This window comes from Rhinolophus hipposideros, assembly GCF_964194185.1.
Source record: "Rhinolophus hipposideros genome assembly, chromosome: 16".
Taxonomy (NCBI): Eukaryota; Metazoa; Chordata; class Mammalia; order Chiroptera; family Rhinolophidae; genus Rhinolophus; species Rhinolophus hipposideros.
The window spans coordinates 56632755-56651272 of record NC_138062.1 but is presented as its reverse complement, the minus strand read 5'-3'; the positions used below and the strand labels follow the sequence as shown (position 1 = coordinate 56651272).

The 18518-nt window shown below is 46.9% G+C and overlaps 1 protein-coding gene across 2 annotated transcripts in view; it reads left to right on the top strand.

Moving 5' to 3' along the window:
- Positions 1-18518, top strand: part of VAV1 (vav guanine nucleotide exchange factor 1) — a 54444-nt gene that overhangs the window by 25603 nt on the left and 10323 nt on the right. For both annotated transcript variants that reach the window (XM_081076056.1, XM_081076057.1), the window contains exons 2-22: positions 3366-3482; positions 3972-4030; positions 4159-4227; positions 4454-4562; positions 4655-4750; positions 5794-5862; positions 6034-6137; positions 6720-6819; positions 7499-7594; positions 7831-7899; positions 8195-8281; positions 8383-8468; positions 8861-8993; positions 9293-9402; positions 10072-10173; positions 10418-10515; positions 10598-10620; positions 11625-11670; positions 13646-13782; positions 14106-14171; positions 15510-15541. In XM_081076056.1, coding sequence (XP_080932182.1) covers positions 3366-3482; positions 3972-4030; positions 4159-4227; positions 4454-4562; positions 4655-4750; positions 5794-5862; positions 6034-6137; positions 6720-6819; positions 7499-7594; positions 7831-7899; positions 8195-8281; positions 8383-8468; positions 8861-8993; positions 9293-9402; positions 10072-10173; positions 10418-10515; positions 10598-10620; positions 11625-11670; positions 13646-13782; positions 14106-14171; positions 15510-15541 — 1808 coding nt within the window. The remainder of the gene's footprint in view (positions 1-3365; positions 3483-3971; positions 4031-4158; positions 4228-4453; positions 4563-4654; positions 4751-5793; positions 5863-6033; positions 6138-6719; positions 6820-7498; positions 7595-7830; positions 7900-8194; positions 8282-8382; positions 8469-8860; positions 8994-9292; positions 9403-10071; positions 10174-10417; positions 10516-10597; positions 10621-11624; positions 11671-13645; positions 13783-14105; positions 14172-15509; positions 15542-18518) is intronic.

Sequence of the window (18518 nt, the reverse complement as noted above, 5' to 3'; positions counted from 1 at the left end):
GAAAAAAAGTCCTGGAAGTACACACTGTTCCCCAATAAAGTCCTGTTCCCCTTCCCCAATAAAAACTTTTTTAAAAAAGAAAACATTATTTAAACAAACAAACAAACAAAAAGAGCAAGAGCGCGTGCTGAGGATTGAGCATCTGATAGGCGCTTGTGCAAGGCAATGAGATGCCGTGGTCAGGAAAGTCATCTCTAGAGTCCCACTGTTCTGAAGTTAAACTTCAGCGCTTCCACGATTTCTTCTTGTTAATAATCTTGGCAGCTGTCCTCCCCTCTCTTCCCTCTTCGTCGTTGGGAATGGACATTAAAAACTCACAGGGTTGTCATGAGAGCAGAATAAATCTGAGTGCCCCATGCCATGCAGTAGGCATCCAAAAAATGCAAATACTGTTATTGCAAAATCACAGAGTAGGGGTTAGCAAGTACCTAGGAATCACCTAGAGAGCTTGTTAAAATGCAGTTTTCCAGGCCTCATTGCCATCTATCCACTCAGCAAATGTTTACTGAGGCTCTACTAGGTGCTGGATGTCCAACAAGGACCAAAGAACAGACCTGTGGCCCTGCCCTCCTACAACTGACATTTTATTCTGAGCAGATGGACAATAAAGAAAACCAATGAGGCACAGTAGAGGGGACAGAAAATGCCCGAGTGGGGGCAGGAGTTGCAATTTTAAACAGAGTGGGCAGGTCACTGAGGAGGTGACTTTTGAGCAAAGCGTCGAAGACGCTGGTAAGGAACTTTGTGCACATTAGGGCATTTGAGTGTTCCAGGGCTGCCATGACAGTGCACCACAGGCAGGCGGCTTAAACAATGGGAATTGATTCTCTCCCAGTTCTGGAGGCTGGAAGTCCAAGATCAAGGTGTCAGCAGGTTTGGTTTCTCCTGAGGCCTCTCTCCTTGGCTTGTAGATGCTGTCTTCTCCCTCTGTCTTCACATGGTCTTCCTTCTGTGAGTGCCTGTGTCTTAATTTCTCCTTCATATAAGAACTCCAGTTGTATTGGATTAGAGCCCACCCTGATGACTTCATTTTAACATAATCGCCTCTTTAAAAGCCCCATCTCCAAATACAGTCATGTTTTGATGTCCTGAAGTTAGAACTTCAACATATGAATTTTGTGGGGGACTCAATTCAGTTATAACACAGGGAAAAATACATTCTAAGAAGAGATAACAGCATGTGCAAAGGCCCTGAGGCAGGACCATGCCTGATGTGTTGGAGGCACAGTGTGGCTGGAGAGTGCGTGAAGAGGGGGAGAGAGAGGAAGTGAGGTCAGGGAGGGGAGAAGGGCAGGTCGTGCAGGGCCTTGTGGGCCACAAGGAGGACTTAGGCTTTTACCCGGAGAAAGGTGGGAGCCCTGGAGGGCTGTGGGCAGAGGAAGGACTGGACCTGACTCAGTGTCCACAGACTGAGTCTGAGTCTGAGTAGCTATGTGAAGGACCTAGAAGATTAATTTTTTTTATTGAGAAATAATTCATATACCATAAAATTCACCATTTAAAATTAGTAACTTTTAATAGTATATTCACAAAATTGTGTAATCATCACCACTGTCTAATCCCAGAACACTTTCATCACCCCAGAAAGAAACCCCATCCCCGTTCATGGTCACTCCCCATTCTCCCCTTTCCCCAGACCCTGGCAACCACTAATCCACTTTCTGTCTGTATAGAATTGCCTGTTCTGAACATTTCATATGGATGTAATCATATGATACGTGGCCTTTTGGATCTGGCTTCTTCCAGTAAACAGTGTTTTTGAGGGTTATCCACTTTGTAGTGTGTATTAGAACTTCACCCCTTTTTATGGCTTGGTATTCCATTGTATGAATATACCTTATTTTGTTTATCCATTTTTCCAGTGGATGGACATAGAAACAGAATCCGTAGAGACAGAAAGCAGACTAGTGGTTGCCAGGGAGAAGGGAGGAGAGTGGGGAATGGAAGGTGACTGTTTAGTGGGTACAGAGTTTCCTTTTGGGGTGATGAAAATATCTTAGAACAGGGTGGGGTGATGGTTGCACAACACTGTGAATGTAATAAATGCCACTGAAGTGAACCCTTTAACATAGTTAATGATTAAAATTTTTTATTGTGGTAAAAGATACATAATATTTATTTTATATAAATAAAATGATATACATAAGTATATATAAATCTAAATAAAAGTTTATATAAATATGAATAAGAAATAAAATTATACTTTTCTGTCTCCATGTATATTAGGCATGTGATTTAATGATTATATGTGACTAATTTTTAAATTTTGCTCCTTCATCAATAGACTAGACGTTTGCATATTAATGCATTTTATTTGGTTATCTCAGCCTGAAATGCAAGTCAAATTTTGTGTCAAGTTGACCAAGTTACTGGACAATGGTGTTTAGGTTTTCTACATCCTACTGATTTTCTATCTACTTGTAGGGTCAGTTATGGAGCAAGAAATGTGGACATCTCCAGCTATAATTGTGGATTTCTCTGTTTCTTCTTGCAGTTATATTGGTGTTTGCTTGATGTATTTTGGAGCTATAAAAGATTACAAACATTTAGGATGGTAATGTTCTTGTGACCAAATAACCCCTTTATCATTAGAAAATGACCCTAACTATTTATGGTAATATTATTTTTTGCTCTGGAATCTACTTTTGAGTAGTGCTTCATTGGTATATGTTTTCTATTTTTTCATTCTTCGACATTTAACCTATTTGTACTTTATAGTTGAGAGGCATTTTTCTTTCTTTCTGTGCAACATATGGTTGGGTCTTCTTTTTTCCAATCTGACTATCTCTGCTTTTGAACTGGAGTATTTAGACCATTTATATTTGATATAAGAATTGATGTAATTGGGTTTAAATCTCTCATCCTGTTATTTATTTCCCATTTTTTGCATCGTTGAGTTTTTCCCTTTTCTGCTCTTTTTTGGAAAAAATATAACATTTTAACCGTTTGTAAGTGTACAATTGAGTGGCATTAAGTACATTCACTATGTTGTGTAAACATTACTTTTATATCCCAAACTTTTCCATCTTCTCAAACTGAAACTCTGTCTCTATTAAGCACTAACTCTCCATGCCTGTGCCATTCGACCTCTGGTAACCTCCATTCTACTTTCTTTTTCTTTTTAAATTAAAATTCATTGGGGTGACAATGGTTAACAAAACTGCATAGATTTCAACATTCTACTTTCTGTTTCTATGAATTTGCCTGTTCTAGGGACCTCATCTGTACAGTATTTGTCCTTCTGTGTCCTTCTTTATTTCACTTAACATAATGTTTTCAAGGTTCACCCAAGTCAGACTGCTTGGGGCTTAGCTTCTTCCCTGTCCTGATAGGTTTCCCGCCCTCATTTCTGTCTCTCTCCACAGTTCCTGTGCCTTAAGAATATCCGCACTTTCTTGTCTACCTGCTGTGAGAAGTTTGGCCTCAAGAGGAGTGAGCTCTTTGAGGCCTTTGACCTCTTCGATGTGCAGGATTTTGGGAAGGTGAGCTGTGGTTGAGCTGCTAGGCACATAGAGGCCAAAGACTAGATTTCAATTCAATTCCATAAACATCTACAAAGGGCAAGCCAAGGGTTGGAGGGGGAAGGACAGATGGGCCAGACCAGGCTGGACACCAGGTGCAAAGAGCCTAACTTAGGCCATGCAGAGCTGGGTTTGAGCCCCTGCTCCATCCACCACTGTCTGCGTGACCTCAGATATGTGGTCATGCCCCTCGGAGCCCTAGGGAATAGTATCATTCCATCCTCTCCGAGAGTTTATGAGTATTAAATAGAACAGTGGGATCAAGTGTTGGGAACTCAGTTAAGGGAAGGCTGGCATGTGGCGGGATGTGAAGGTGGAGAAAATCCCCAATTAGGCTCCGAAGCCTAATTCTAACCTCCAAGTCTAGCCTCAGCTGCTTGGAGCCCGAGGTTGCGTTCTGGTGTGTGTATGGGTGAGGGGCTTGCTGAGCAAAATGTGGCCCTGTCATAGGTCATCTACACCCTGTCCGCTCTGTCCTGGACCCCGATTGCCCAGAACAAGGGGATCATGTGAGTAACCACTGGGGTGACAGTTTTGGGCTGATCTGGACCCATCCTCCCCTGCCTTGAAGCCCCCTTCCACTTGCCCCCCCATTCCCCCGCCCTGGCCTCTGGCTCATACTATCCTGTTTCCCCAGGCCCTTCCCCACTGAGGAGGAGAGTGTTGGGGATGAAGACATCTACAGTGGCCTGTCGGACCAGATTGAGTGAGTGTCTGGTGGTTCTGAGGGTGACATGGCCCTCCCCTGGGGATCTGAGGGGGACACGGTGCTATCCTGGGGGTCTGAGGGGGACATGGCCCTTCCCTGGGGATCTGAGGGGGACACGGTGCTATCCTGGGGGTCTGAGGGGGCATAATTTTGATCTGGGAGGGGACTGAGGTGTCCCTGGCCTGGAGGCACCAGTGGCCCTGTCTGACTCCACGCCTCGCAGTGACACCGTGGAGGAGGACGAGGACCTGTACGACTGCGTGGAGAACGAGGAGGCTGAGGGCGACGAGATCTACGAGGACCTCATGCGCACGGAGCCGGTGCCCATGCCGGTGTGTGGGCGCGGAGAGTCGGGCCCAGGCGGGTGCACGGGTGAGGGGCAACCCCAGGTCCCCCAACACTGGCTTCTCCTTTCCACGCTCAGCCTAAGATGACAGAGTATGACAAGCGATGCTGCTGCCTGCGGGAGATCCAGCAAACTGAGGAGAAATACACCGACACACTGGGCTCCATCCAACAGGTGCGAGGCTCCCACTCAGCCGCGGCCGGGCGCATGCGCGGGAGCATGGCTGGGAGGTGTGCCGCCTCGGGCCGAGCTCAGAGGCTCCGGCTGTCCCAAGACGCCTGGGGCGGTTCCCTGTCCCCATTGCTGTGTGTGTCTTTGTCCCTCTTCATCTCTGTTTTTCTGTCTTTCCCTGGTCTCTCCCTACTGCCTGTCGTTGTCTTTCTCTCCCTATGTGTCTCTTTACCCCTGGCTATATGTTTTCTTGTATCTTCGTCACTTTCTGTCTCTATAATTGTCTCTGACTTTCTATTTTCTTTCTTTCCTTGGGCCATTGCTTTTTCAACAGCTTTATTGAGATTTAATTAGTATACCATACAATTCACCCATTTAATGTATACAATTCACTGACCTTTGGTATATACCCAAGGTTGAGCAACCATCACCACCGTTTAACTTTAGAACATTTCATCATCCCCAGAGAAACCCCACACCTCTTATCCATCACCCCTTAAACCCCCATGCTCCCCCAACTCCCGGCAACCACTAATCTACTTAGCCTTCTGTCTCTCTGGGTTTGTGTGTTCTGGACACTTCACATACATGGAATCACACACTGTGTGGCCTTGTGTGTCTGGCTTCTCTCATGAGCACCGTGTGTTCAAGGTCCATCCACGCTGTGGCGAGTGTCAGCACTTCCTCCTTTTCATGGCTGAATACTCATAATATTCCATTGTATGGATGGACCACATTGTGTGTATCCATTCATCCCCTGATGGACATTTGGGTTGTTTCCATCTTTTGCCTGTTGTGAATAATGCTGCTATGAACAGTCACGTACAGGTTTTCACGTGGACATTCTCCATCTCTGTCTCTCTTTTTCTGCCTGTTTTTGTTTCCTTGTCTCTGTCTTTCTCTCTCCCCATCTCTGTTTCCTTCTCTCCCAGTCTCTCTGTTTCTGTTTGCCTCTCGCCGTCTCTGTCTCCTTGGCCCTGTCTCTCTGGGGCTGGGCTGGAGGGAAGGGTCTCACCTTCCTGCACCCTTCTCCCCCCGCCCCTCAGCACTTCATGAAGCCCCTGCAGCGGTTCCTCAAACCTGAAGACATAGAGATCATCTTCATCAACATCGAGGTGAGCTGGCCCGTCTGCAGCCCTCCTGGGCCTCTGTCCAGGGGGACCCTCTGCTGGCCCCACCTGCCCCTGGAGTGCGTGGGGTGGGAGTTGGGCAACATAGGGCCGAAGGGTGACCCTTCTCCCGAGTGCCAGACTCCCACCCCAGCCCTCAACTCTCCCCCCAACTAGGACCTGCTTCGTGTGCACACTTACTTCCTAAAGGAGATGAAGGAAGCCCTGGCCACCCCCAGCGCACCCACCCTCTACCAGGTCTTCATCAAATACAAGGAGAGGTGAGACCCAGCTAGCCAGCCGGGAGCCTTGAAGGTCACCCTGCTCTGCCTGGGCAGGGCATTTGGGAGGCCTTGCCCTCAGAGACTCCTGGACAGGAAGGGGTTTTTCTTCTTTGTTCATGGGCAAGGGGCTACCCATCTCTGGTTCAATCCGTAGCTTTGCCCTTTGAGAGCTGTGTGGCACTGGGAAGTCACTTAACCTCTCTATGCTTTGGCTTCCATATCTGTAAAAGCAGTGGGGCACAGGAACATACCTCCTGGGGATGCGGTTAAGTAAATTGATGCTTAAAATGCTTAACACAGGGCCTGGCATACAGTACGTACTCAGTAAGTGCTTGTTAAATGAACATTGGGCAGAGGTGATACGCCACGTGCTAAGAGCCTCTTGTGCATTATCTCATTCATGCTATAATAAGCCCAGATGGGAGGTGCTGTTGTTATGCCCATTTTCTAAGTGGGGAAACTGAGGCTCAGTATCATCCAGCTGGGAGACGGGGGCCGGGACTGACATGCAGATATGTCTCACCTCCGTGCCGGCAGCTATGACCTTTGCAGTCACTGCCACCTGCTCTCTTCCTGCAGGTTCCTCATGTATGGCCGCTACTGCAGCCAAGTGGAGTCTGCCAGCAAGCACCTGGACCGCGTGGCTAGCACCCGGGAGGACGTGCAGATGAAGCTCGAGGTGGGGCTGGGCCCCAACTTGGGGGCTCTTCCACTTCTTCCCAGGCCCTGGGGGTAGCTGGGAAGACACCGAGTTGGAGGTGGTGTCACTTTCTACTGTAGCCCAGCCAGGGGTATGCCCGTCGGAGGTTTTGGGAGGGAGGTACTGGAGCAGGAGGAAATGGATTGAAGCACTGAGCCCTGACCACAGCTGAACCCTGACTCTGGCTGAGCCCTGATGCCAGGCTGAGGTCCTGACTCCAAACTGAACCCCAGGCTGGGCTGAGGGCCAACCCTGGCTCTGCACCGAGTCTGGGATTAGCTCCAAATTCATACCGAGCTCTGATCCTGGACCGGACTACTGAGCCCCAACCTGCGCTGGTGTCTCTAGTGGGAGCAGAGACAGGGATTATGAAAACCAGGCAGAGACAGGCCGGGATGATGAGGAAATGTGTGCCTGTACATCCAGCCTCTGCACGGTGGGGACCCTCTGGACCTGTCCTCCCCCTGTCCTGCCCCACTCAGCTGGCGGAGTCCTGGCCTCTTCCCCAGGCAGCCTTCCAGCTGGGTCTCCAACCACCCCTCACCCCACAGCATTCTTCCTTCCTTATTTCCTCCGGGGAGATAGGATGTCTCTGGCTCTAGAAAAATCCATTGCTGCCTCCACCTCATCTTGCGCACCTGGTTCTCTGATCCCCCAGGAATGTTCTCAGCGAGCAAACAATGGGAGGTTCACCTTGAGAGACCTGCTGATGGTGCCCATGCAGCGGGTGCTCAAGTACCACCTCCTTCTCCAGGTGCACAAATGGGGACCCTCTAGGTCCACCGAAAATGGGCTTGACATATCTGCCTCCCTGTGTCATAGGAGAGTGGGTAGAGCTGGCTTCTGGGGGCTGGGCTCTAGGACCCTCTGGGAGGAGTCGCTGGGGAAGCAGAAGGGAGAAGGAGGAGCTGGTGGTCCAGGCTTATTTGGAAGGCCCTCCCAGGAGGAGAGGGCAGGGCAAGGTGATGTCTGTCTTTGTGGGTCATACAGGAGCTGGTGAAACACACTCAGGACGCGATGGAGAAGGAGAACCTGCGGCTGGCCCTGGACGCCATGAGGGTGCGTGGTCACACAGAGATGACGGTCACACACAGGCATATACGCATTCAAGTCAGTGCTGCGTGGGAACACTAAGGCACACGGTCACACCCACAGGCAATCCCTCCCCAACAACACAGGGACACATCTGTATGATGAGTGAATTATTCGCAGCATCTCCACTGGGGACAGTGGCATGCTGTGGACATCCCCTGTATGCCTCCTGCCAGCCCTGGTGGGGGCTGACCCCTATCCCCGGCCAGGTAGGGGATTGAGCTAAGTGGGCAACCCAGGCTCACCCCTGCCTCACCTCCAGGACCTGGCGCAGTGCGTGAACGAGGTCAAGAGGGACAATGAAACCCTGCGGCAGATCACCAACTTCCAGCTGTCCATAGAGAACCTGGTGAGGGGGTGCGGCAGGGAGGGCAGGGGTGTGGCCATGTGGGGAGGGTGTTTGGTCTCTTCCTTGGTGGCCCCTTGCTAGACCCCCTGCCTGCCTCCTAGGACCAGTCTCTGGCTCACTACGGCCGGCCCAAGATCGATGGGGAGCTCAAGATCACCTCGGTGGAGCGGCGCTCCAAGATGGACAGGTGGGTGGGGCCTGGGCAGGGGCCGGCCCTAGTCTCTAGATAAGCGGGTGGGCGGAGCCAACATAAATCTGGGGTGGAGCCTGAACAGGGGTGGGGCCAGATTTCTAGATAGACCCGTGGGTGGGGCCATCCAGACCAGGGGGTGGAGCCTAGATGGACAGGTTGGAGCCAGCATGGTTGTGTGGGTGGAGCCAAGACTGGTAGATGACCAGGCCATCAAAGAACATATGGGTGAGGTCAGGATGGGCAGGTGGGCATGGCCAAGTTGGCCACATTGGAGGAGAAGGGAAGGAGTCCTAGATGGATAGCAAGATGGGGCCAGGAATCAGGCAGAGAGCTGGTGGGGACTGCTGGAGAAGCCAGATAGAGGCACCTGACCCAGCTGCTCCTAGGTACGCCTTCCTCCTCGACAAAGCTCTGCTCATTTGTAAGCGCCGAGGGGACTCCTACGACCTCAAGGACTTTGTGAACCTGCACAGCTTCCAGGTTCGAGATGACTCTTCTGGAGAGCGCGACAACAAGAAGGTGGAGTTCTGAGGGCAGAACGGGGGATCCCATTGCTGGGGAGCTCCAGTGCTTGCGATACTCCACTTGACCTTTAGAATGTGTGTGTGTCCGTGTAATTCAGACATTAGTGTTTATATGTGTGTGTGTGATTTTAGATTTTGGATGTGTATTTGGGTCTTGCCAGCAGCCCTTTACAAAGGTATATGCATGGTTCTTCTGGGGCAGAGAGGCTTTACTGGCCCCATGCTTTTCTCCTTATAGGGGGTGGGGTCGGTGGGCCTGTGGGTGCCTTCATTCTGAACCCTGCTTCCCTGCAGTGGACTCACATGTTTCTCCTGATTGAGGACCACGGTGCTCAGGGCTATGAGCTGTTCTTCAAGACGCGAGAACTGAAGAAGAAGTGGATGGAGCAGTTTGAGATGGCCATGTGAGACCCCCTCCTCCATCTTTCTATCCTCAGAGGACTCTGTCACATGGGTACAGGGGATGAGAGGCAATTCCGTGCTCTAGTCTCGCCTCTGCTTTGACATTCTGTGTGACCACTCTGAATCTCAGTTTCCTCATCTGGGAAATGGGAGGGACAGGCTTAAGAATACCAAGGTTCTGTGCAAGCTTTGGTTACCAGCCTAGAACTCCTTCCTCCTTTTCCTTCTACTCCTTCTTTTTCTTCTCCCTTGAGGTGAAATTCACATAGCAAAATATTGGCCATTTTAAAGTGTACAATTCAATGGCATTTAGTACATTCACAATGTTTTCCAACCGTTACCTCTAGTTTCAAAACATTTTCATACCCCCAAAAGAAGACCCTGTACCCATGAAACGGTTACTCCCCATTTTCTCCTCCCAGCCGCTTGGCAACCATTAATCTGATTTCTGTCTCCACCCATGTTCATAGCAGCACTATTCACAATGGCTAAAAGGTGGTAATAAGCCAAATGTCCATCAACGGGTAGATGGATACACACAATATGGTATATCCATGCAATAGATTGGTATTCAGCCATAAAAAGGACAGAAATTGCAGCATGTATCGATGCTTTGTTTCTTTTTATGGCTGAATATTATTGCATTGAATGAAATTATATTCCCTCTCCAGCTCCAATATCTACCCTGAGAACGCAGCTGCTAATGGGCATGACTTCCAGATGTTCTCCTTCGAGGAGACCACGTCCTGCAAGGCTTGCCAGATGCTGCTGAGGTGGGAGTCTGGGAGGATGGGCCTGGGTCCTGGGCTTGGCCAGCTCTTCCTCTTTAAAGGGGCTCCTCCAGCTGTCAGTCCCCCGAGTTGGGAGGTAGGAGACTCTCCTTTGATCATCATCTTCTCCATCTCTCTGCTGCTCTAAAGAGAACCCAGTGGGCCCCTTCACGTTGTTGGCAGGATGGTTGGCTGTGTCCATCACCATCACTGACTCTACTTTCTTTCTCCGTCCCCTGCATCCCAGAGGCACCTTCTATCAGGGCTATCGTTGTCATCGGTGCCGGGCGCCTGCACACAAGGAGTGTCTGGGGAGGGTCCCTCCCTGTGGCCGCCATGGGCAAGGTACCAGTGGCAGAGAGGGTGGAGTTGGGCTTGGTTCTGCAGGGGGCATTTCCCATCCTGAGTTTCCTTTTCCCTCCCATAGATTTTGCTGGAACTATGAAGAAGGTAAGACCTTTTGCTCCTTTCTGTGCGTGGGCAATCATGGGGGGAGGTAATGAGGGGAGGCCCCAGGAGACACCAGCAGTAGGCATGGCCCTTTGCTAGGTGCTCAGACAGGGGCTGAGGAGCCCCCAGGGTTGGCACAGGGTGCGGGCTTTCTTTTCTAAAAACTTTTTGTTTTTTAATTGGGGAAGGGGAACAGGACTTTATTGGGGGACAGTGTGTACTTCCAGGACTTTTCTTTTTCTAAGTCAGGTTGTTGTCCTTTCAATCTTAGTTGTGAAGGGTGCCGTTCAGCTTTAAGTTGTTGTCCTTTCAGTGTTACTTGTGGAGGGCGCAGCTCAGCTCCAGGTCTAGTTGCCATTGCTAGTTGCACGGGGCGCAGCCCACCATCCCTTGCAGGAGTCGAACAGGCAACCTTGTGGTTGAGAGGATGCGCTCCAACCAATTGAGCCATCCGGGAGCTCAGCGGCAGCTCAGCTCAAGGTGCATGTTCAATTTTAGTTGCAGGGGGCGCTGCCCACCATCCCTTGCGGGAGTCAAGGAATTGAACTGGCAACCTTGTGGTTGAGAGCCCACTGGCCCATGTGGGAATCGAACCGGCAGCCTTCGGAGTTAGGAACATGGAGCTCTAACTGCCTGGGCCCCCCGGGCCGGCCCTTCTTTTCTTTTTTTAATTAAAGTTTATTGGGATGACAATTGTTAGTAAAGTTATATAGGATTCAAGTGTACAATTCTGTAATATATCATCTATCTATCATGTTGTGTGTTCAGCACTCAGAGTCAGTTCTCATTTCATCACCGTATATTTGATCCCTTTTACCCTCATCTACCACCCTGTGCCCCCTTACCCTCTGGTAACCACTAAACTATTGTCTGTGTCTATGAGCTTTTGTTTCTTTATTTGTTCGTCTTGTTCCTTTGTTGCTTTCAATTTCATATCCCACATATCAGTGAAAGCGTATGGTTCTAGACTTTTTCTGTCTGACTTTCTTGTTCTCTCCATCCAGGATAAGCCACATCGCCGGGCGCAGGACAAAAAGAGAAATGAACTGGGTGAGTCAGCAGAGGGCGCTGTGTGGGGCAGGAGGAAATCTGGTCTTTGTTTCAGTGATGCTGGCCTAGGGACCCATCCCAACAATTATATCCACATAACGTCGTCCTTATAAGGCATTGTTCCCGTCCTAGAAACTTGAAAGGAATATAAAAATAACTCAAGTTCTTTACCTGCTTTTCTCAAACACGATGAAGGGAATGCCTGAACACCTCTGATAGTTCTCCTCCCCTCTCCGATTGATTCTGCATTACAAAATCTTGTTATAATATGATGGTTTCAGCAAAGTGTCCTCCACCTGGAGGTTGGGGGAGTGGGAGACACAGTTTGGCCAAGCCAGAATCTTTTTAGCCCAATGGCAGGAGGAAAAGGCTGGATTCAGTCCTACCTACATCAATGGCTTTTGTGGTATCACAGCAGTGATAGGTGACTTTTATTCAGCACCTATTGTACATACCATTTGGGACAAATGCCAGCTAAAACAGTTGTGCTTCTCACCCTCCCCAAACTCCCAGGCTGGTAACAGGAGACAGACTTTAGTTAAGTTGTTGCAGTTGTGGTGGGTGAATTACAGGGTTTTCTGGAGCATAAAACTGGGGAACCTGATGAATCTGAGCCTTCAGGGAAGGCTTCTCAGAGGAGGAGACATTTAAGTGGACCCTTGAGGGATGAGGAGGAGTTAGGGGAGGAGGAGGGCAGGTGTGTTTCAGGCAAAGGGAACAGCATGTGCAAAGGCTAGGAGGCAAGAGAGCGAGGCATTATGAAGTGAAAACAGTTTGGTGTGGCTGAGAGAAAGAAACCCTTTGCTTGGTCACAGAGTCCCTGTAAAGACTCAGATTTTATATCTACTTACCGATATCAATCTATAGCTGGAGAGCTATAGATCTGTATCTATAGATAGATGTAGGTTTAGCTATTTTCAGTTTTGTTGCAACAGTCAAAAACTAGAAACAACCCAAATGTCCTCAATAGGAGGGAATGTATCTGAGTGTGTGTATGTGTGTACATATCCATTATGTTTATCCCCATATAGGTGCTTACAAGCATCATAGATATGTGTATATATACACACACACACAATTACACATATTCATCATGTATATACTTTTCATTGAGCTAGAAAATACATCCTGTAAGGCATATTAAATGACAATCTTGACTATAGGCTCCATGAATTTCTACTCACGTAACCAACTCAGATAATTTCCATCATTGTAGATCTGCACCGCCCAATATAAACCGAAATTATTTAACTAATCTTAAAAATCCTATCGCACTAGCCACCTTTCAAGTGCTCAGTGGCCAGTGGCTAGCACACGTTATTGAACATTTCCGTCATCATCACAGAAAATTCCGTGGGACAGCACGGGGGTCATCCCCCATGCTAGTCCTACCCACGTACCTCCCAGAGGGAACCACCCCCTGACTCTATTACCACAGACTAGTTTTTCCTGTCCTTGAACTTCATAAAAGTGAAATCATACAAATACAGTATGTACTCTTACTGCACCTGGCTTCTTTTATTCAGCATAGTGGTGGTGAGACCCACTGACGTGGTTGCTTGTAGCAATAGTGTGTTCTTTTTCATTGCTGTATAGTATTCCATCGCATGATTATATCACTCTCTGTTTATCTGTTTTGTTGAGGACATTTGGTTTGTTGCCCGTTTTTCACTGTTGTGGCTCACGCTGCTGTGAACATTCTTGTCGATGACTTTTGATGGACATGTGTTTTCATTTCTATTGGCAAATTGCTGGATCACAAGGTAGACCTTTATTTAGTTTTAGTAGGTATGCTAAACAATTTTCCAAAGTGGATTCCCACCAGCGACATAGGAGAATCCCAGGTGCTCCCTACCTGGCCACCACTTGGTATTGTCAACCTTTTAAATGTTTGCCATCCTGGTGGGTGGCGAGACTCAGGTTTGAAAATCCCTGAGTACCAATTGCACTGTGCTACCACCTTTCCTCCCTCCAGGGCTGCCCAAGATGGAGGTGTGCCAGGAGTACTATGGGCTGCCTCCCCCGCCAGGAGCCTTTGGACCTTTTCTACGGCTCAACCCCGGAGACATCGTGGAGCTCACCAAGGCTGAGGCCGAACAGAACTGGTGGGAGGTACAGGCTGAGGCTGTGGGAGGGATGGGTGTAGGTGACCTGGGGAAGTGGGGTCATGGCCCCACTGGAATCTGGCAAGGGAAAGCTGGTCTGGAGGAGGCACCTGGGGAGGGTGGTGTAGATGGAGATTTCTGGGGCTAGTGGGGCTTTTCTGAGCTGGCCATCTTCCCAGGAAGTTGATACTGGTTGGCACCTCCTTGGGTCACACAGCCCATAGAGATAGAGATGGACAGGTTGAGTGGCTATTGGGTAGAAAGATGGACACACACACGTGCAGATGCCTGTAACCTCTCTGTCCATTTTTTTCCCTCCCGGCTTTTTAGGGCAGAAATACTGCCACCAATGAAGTTGGCTGGTTTCCCTGTAACAGGGTGAAGCCCTACGTGCATGTGAGTGCCTCAAGTCTGGATGGAGTGAGGGCAAGGAGGTCCCAAGGGGCTCCTGCGAGGGTGGGCAGGCTTGGGGAGACACCCTGGAGACAGGGAGGTGGCTGCCCATCCTGGAAGGTCATTTTCAAACTCAAGGTTCTGCGAACTTCTGTTAAACCCTAACTCCCATTAAACACTCACTCCTCATCCCCCTCCCCCAGCCCCTGGCCCCACCCTCTACTCTCTGTCTCTATGGATCTGATCTTGTAGGGATCTCATGTGAGTGGGATCACATAGTATTTCTCCTTTTGTGTCTGGCGTTTTTCGCTTAGCACAGTGTTTCCACCCATGTTGTAGCACGTGTCAGAACGTCCTTCATTTTAAGGCTAAATAATCTTCCATTGTATGAATGGACCACATTTTGTTTCTCCATTCATCCATCGATGGGCACTTGGGTTGTTTCCACCTTTTGGCTACTGTGAATCATGCTACTGTGAACATGTATGTGCCAGTATATCTCTTTGAGTCCCTGCTTTCAATTCTTTTGGTTATGTAACCAGAAGAGGAATTGCTGGGTCATATGGTGATTCTATTTTTTATTTTTTGAGGAAGTGCCATCTGTTTTCCATAGAGGCTGTACCACTTTACATCCTTGCCAGTAGTTAGAGTTCCAATTTCTCCATACCATCACCAATGCTTGTTATTTTCTTCCCTTTTTTCTTCCCTCTTTTCTTCCTTCTCTCTCTCTCTCTCTCTCTCTCTCTCTCTCTCACTCTCTCTCTCTTCCCCCATCCCCTTTGCCATCTTGATGGGTGTGAGGTGGTGGAAGTGTACCCTTTTACATTTATTCAGATCAGGGATTAGCAAACTTTTTCTGTAAATAGACAGTAAACATTGATAGCTTCACAGTGAGATGCTCTATTGTGACTGCTCAGCTCTGCCACAGTAGTGCCAACGCAGCCTAGATGATCAGGAAATGAGGGGCATGACCGTGTTCCAATAAAACTGAATTTATGGACCCTGACGTATCAATTTCTTATCATCTTCACATGCCAGGAAATACTAGTCTTTTTAAATTTTTGTCAAACATGAAAAATGTAAAAACCTTTCATAGCAGGAGGGTCATGCCTAAACAGCTGGCTGGACAACCCCTGATTTATTTGGTAGGGGACCAGTCTCTACCCCTAGATTCTCGGACTGTATTCCCAGGGGATAGCACAATGCTTGGCACATCATAGGCACTCAGTAAAGGTTAGTGGAATGAATGAATGAATGGATGAATGAATGAATGAAGTGCCCTTAGTCTGTTGCCACGCTGGGCTCTTTGCCCTAAGTCTTGGTCTCTGTCTATGTCCCCAGGGTCCCCCTCAGGACCTGTCCGTTCATCTATGGTGAGTAGAATCAATTTTCTTATTTTCAAGTTGGGGTTCCTCTGGGTTGGGTGCCTGGGCTGGGCATCGGAGGGGCCTTCAAACCAATTAGTTATTCATTCTTTGAACCCTGGGCATTGACAGCTGGGTCCAGCCCTTCGACAGGGGCTGCTGAGGAGAGAGCATCAAAAAAGGATTCCAGACTTTAGGACATTATGGTCTTGCTGGCAGGAAAATGATGGCGGTGATAACAGTGGTCCCCATTTTGTTGAGCACATACTACATATAGAGCAGTGAGGGGTGAAGATTTATAGTTTTGGTTCTGGAGCTCGCTGGCCTGGGTTCAAATCTTGACTCCAACATTTCCCAGCTGTGTGACCTTGGGCTAGCAACTCAACTTCTCTCTGCTTCAGCTTTCCTCTCTGGAAAATGGATTAATACCAATATTTACTTCATACGGTTGTCATGAAGCTTCTTAACTGGCACACAATAAGCACGTTAGTGTCTGTTATTATTACCATTTGCTATTATGACCACGTTTCATCAATTCTAACTAAAATGCACATCCGCCCCCTGCATTTTAACATCTTTTACAATCAGTGAAGTCTCAGTCTTCTGCTTAACTTTATGGGTAGTAATTTTTATTTCATAATAAAAATTATGGCCTGCAAAAGAATGATGCATTTTACAATCATTGGCATCTTAGATTTGATATAAGAGTATTGTTTTTATGACTGTGTGTCAGCTCATTCAATTCTTATAATAGCCCTTTGAGGTAGGTGCTATTCTTAACTTCCTTTCTGCAAAGGAGGAAACCGAGGCTCAGAGAGGGGAAGTGATTTGTTCAATGTCACACAGTGAGGAAGTGACGGAGATGGGATTTGAGCCTGTTGGCCTGACTCCACAGCCCCTAAAAAGTCATAATAACATAATGGGCATAATAACGCTTCTGTTTCCACGTATGAGGTGTTTCACCTGCATTACCACCATTTGTCAAAAATCTTCCTCTGTAGTGGGTAAAATTATCACCCACTTTTTAGAAGAGGAAAATGGGGATCAGAGTGGCCAAATCAGTTCCTGAAGTCTAGAGCAACTAAATGGCAGAGCTAGGATTCAAACCGTGGTCTCTCCAGGCTGCACTCATTCTGTTCCCTCTGCCGGGAAAGTGGTCACCAGGGCCGGAAGTGGAGTGAGGCTCTCACTGTGGGTGCAAATTTAAGGGGGCACCAAAAAACTCAGGCATTGAGATTTATAACAGTTTAATGTAATTTTTTAAAAAATCAAAAGTAATCCCAAAATGATCCATGATGAGCAAAATATCAAAATTGTAAATAAAGATACGATATAACAAGGCTGGGAGTAGGAAAAGGTAAATTGTGGAGACCCAGGCAAGTGGAATCAGAGCTTGTTTTTATTTAAAGTTTTGACATTTTGTTTATCATGAAATTTTTTTGCATTTATTTTTTGAATTGAGGTGAAAGTCACATAAAATCAACCATTTAAAGTGGCGTTTATATTAACATTTACATTTATATTACATATTTATATTTATACATCATAGTTATTTATTACCTAAACTAATATATATTATTTATGTTATATATTTATATTTATAGCATATATTCATATTTACATTTACATATTATCTATAATTATATATCATCTATAATGACTATATGATGTTACATATTTAAAGTTATAGCATAAATATATTTACATTATGTATCATTTATAATTATGTATTATTTGTAATCAGTGTATATTATGTTACATATTTAAACTTATGGCATAAATATGTTTATATTCACATTTATAATGTGTGATCAAACAATAATGGTGAATGTTTAAAAAGAAATGCCTTATACTAAAAGACACATTGCCATTAATCCCCCTCAAAACACTACCCCTCACTTGGAATACACTTATCCCATTGTTCTTGCCACTTTCTGAAGCAGTTCTGGACGTCCTCTTACGTGAGTGTCTTTAGTTGTGCTGTCATGGCTGCCTCAATTAAAAAATCAAAAGTAATCCCAAAATGATCCATGATGAGCAAAATATCAAAATTGTAAATAAAGATACGATATAACAAGGCTGGGAGTAGGAAAAGGTAAATTGTGGAGATTCGAAACGTTTACCTTTCATGGTTCTTTTGACTTTGGGAAAGAGCCAGAAGTTGCACAGTGCCAAATCTGGTGAATAAGGGGGATGAGGACACACTGTAATGTTTTTATCTGACAGAAATTGCCATATACCAGAAGTGATGTGTCACATGGAGCCTTTCTGTTGTAATCACAAAGTATGGTGAATGCTGCTGCCGAGTGCCATCCAATGGAAAGGCAGGGATCCTCAATACAGGAAGCAGCACATTGAACCTTAGTAACTATATGACAAGTTTCAGCTTGTTCGGTGCAGTCAGTCGGGTGTGAGCTACAGTTGAGAGAAGGTGTGTTTTAAAGTGTGCCATAAGCCATTCTCCATCATGACAACATTCCCTGTCACACATCACTTCTGGTATATGGCAATTTTTGTCAAATAACAACATTACAGTGTGTCCTCATCCACCGTATTCATCGGATCTGGCACCACGCAACTTCTGGCTCTTCCCTAAAGTCAAAAATACCATGAAAGGTAAACTTTATGAATCAATTCAGGACACGGAGGCAGCCACGAAAGTGCAACGAAAGACACCCACTAAAGAGGACTTCCAATACTGCCTCAGAAAGTGGCAAGAGCGATAGGATAAGTGTGTTATTTTGAAGGGGATTAATAGCAATGTGTCTTTTAGTGTAATACATTTTTTTATTTAAACATGCACCATATTGTTTGATCACACCTTGTATATATAATCTATAATTATATATTATCTGTAATTATTATATGTTATATATACATTTACAGCATAGATATATTCATATTCACAATTGTATTCAGTAACATTTAGTACGGTAATGTGCACCCGTCACCTCTATCTTGTTCCAAAACATTTTCATCACCCCAA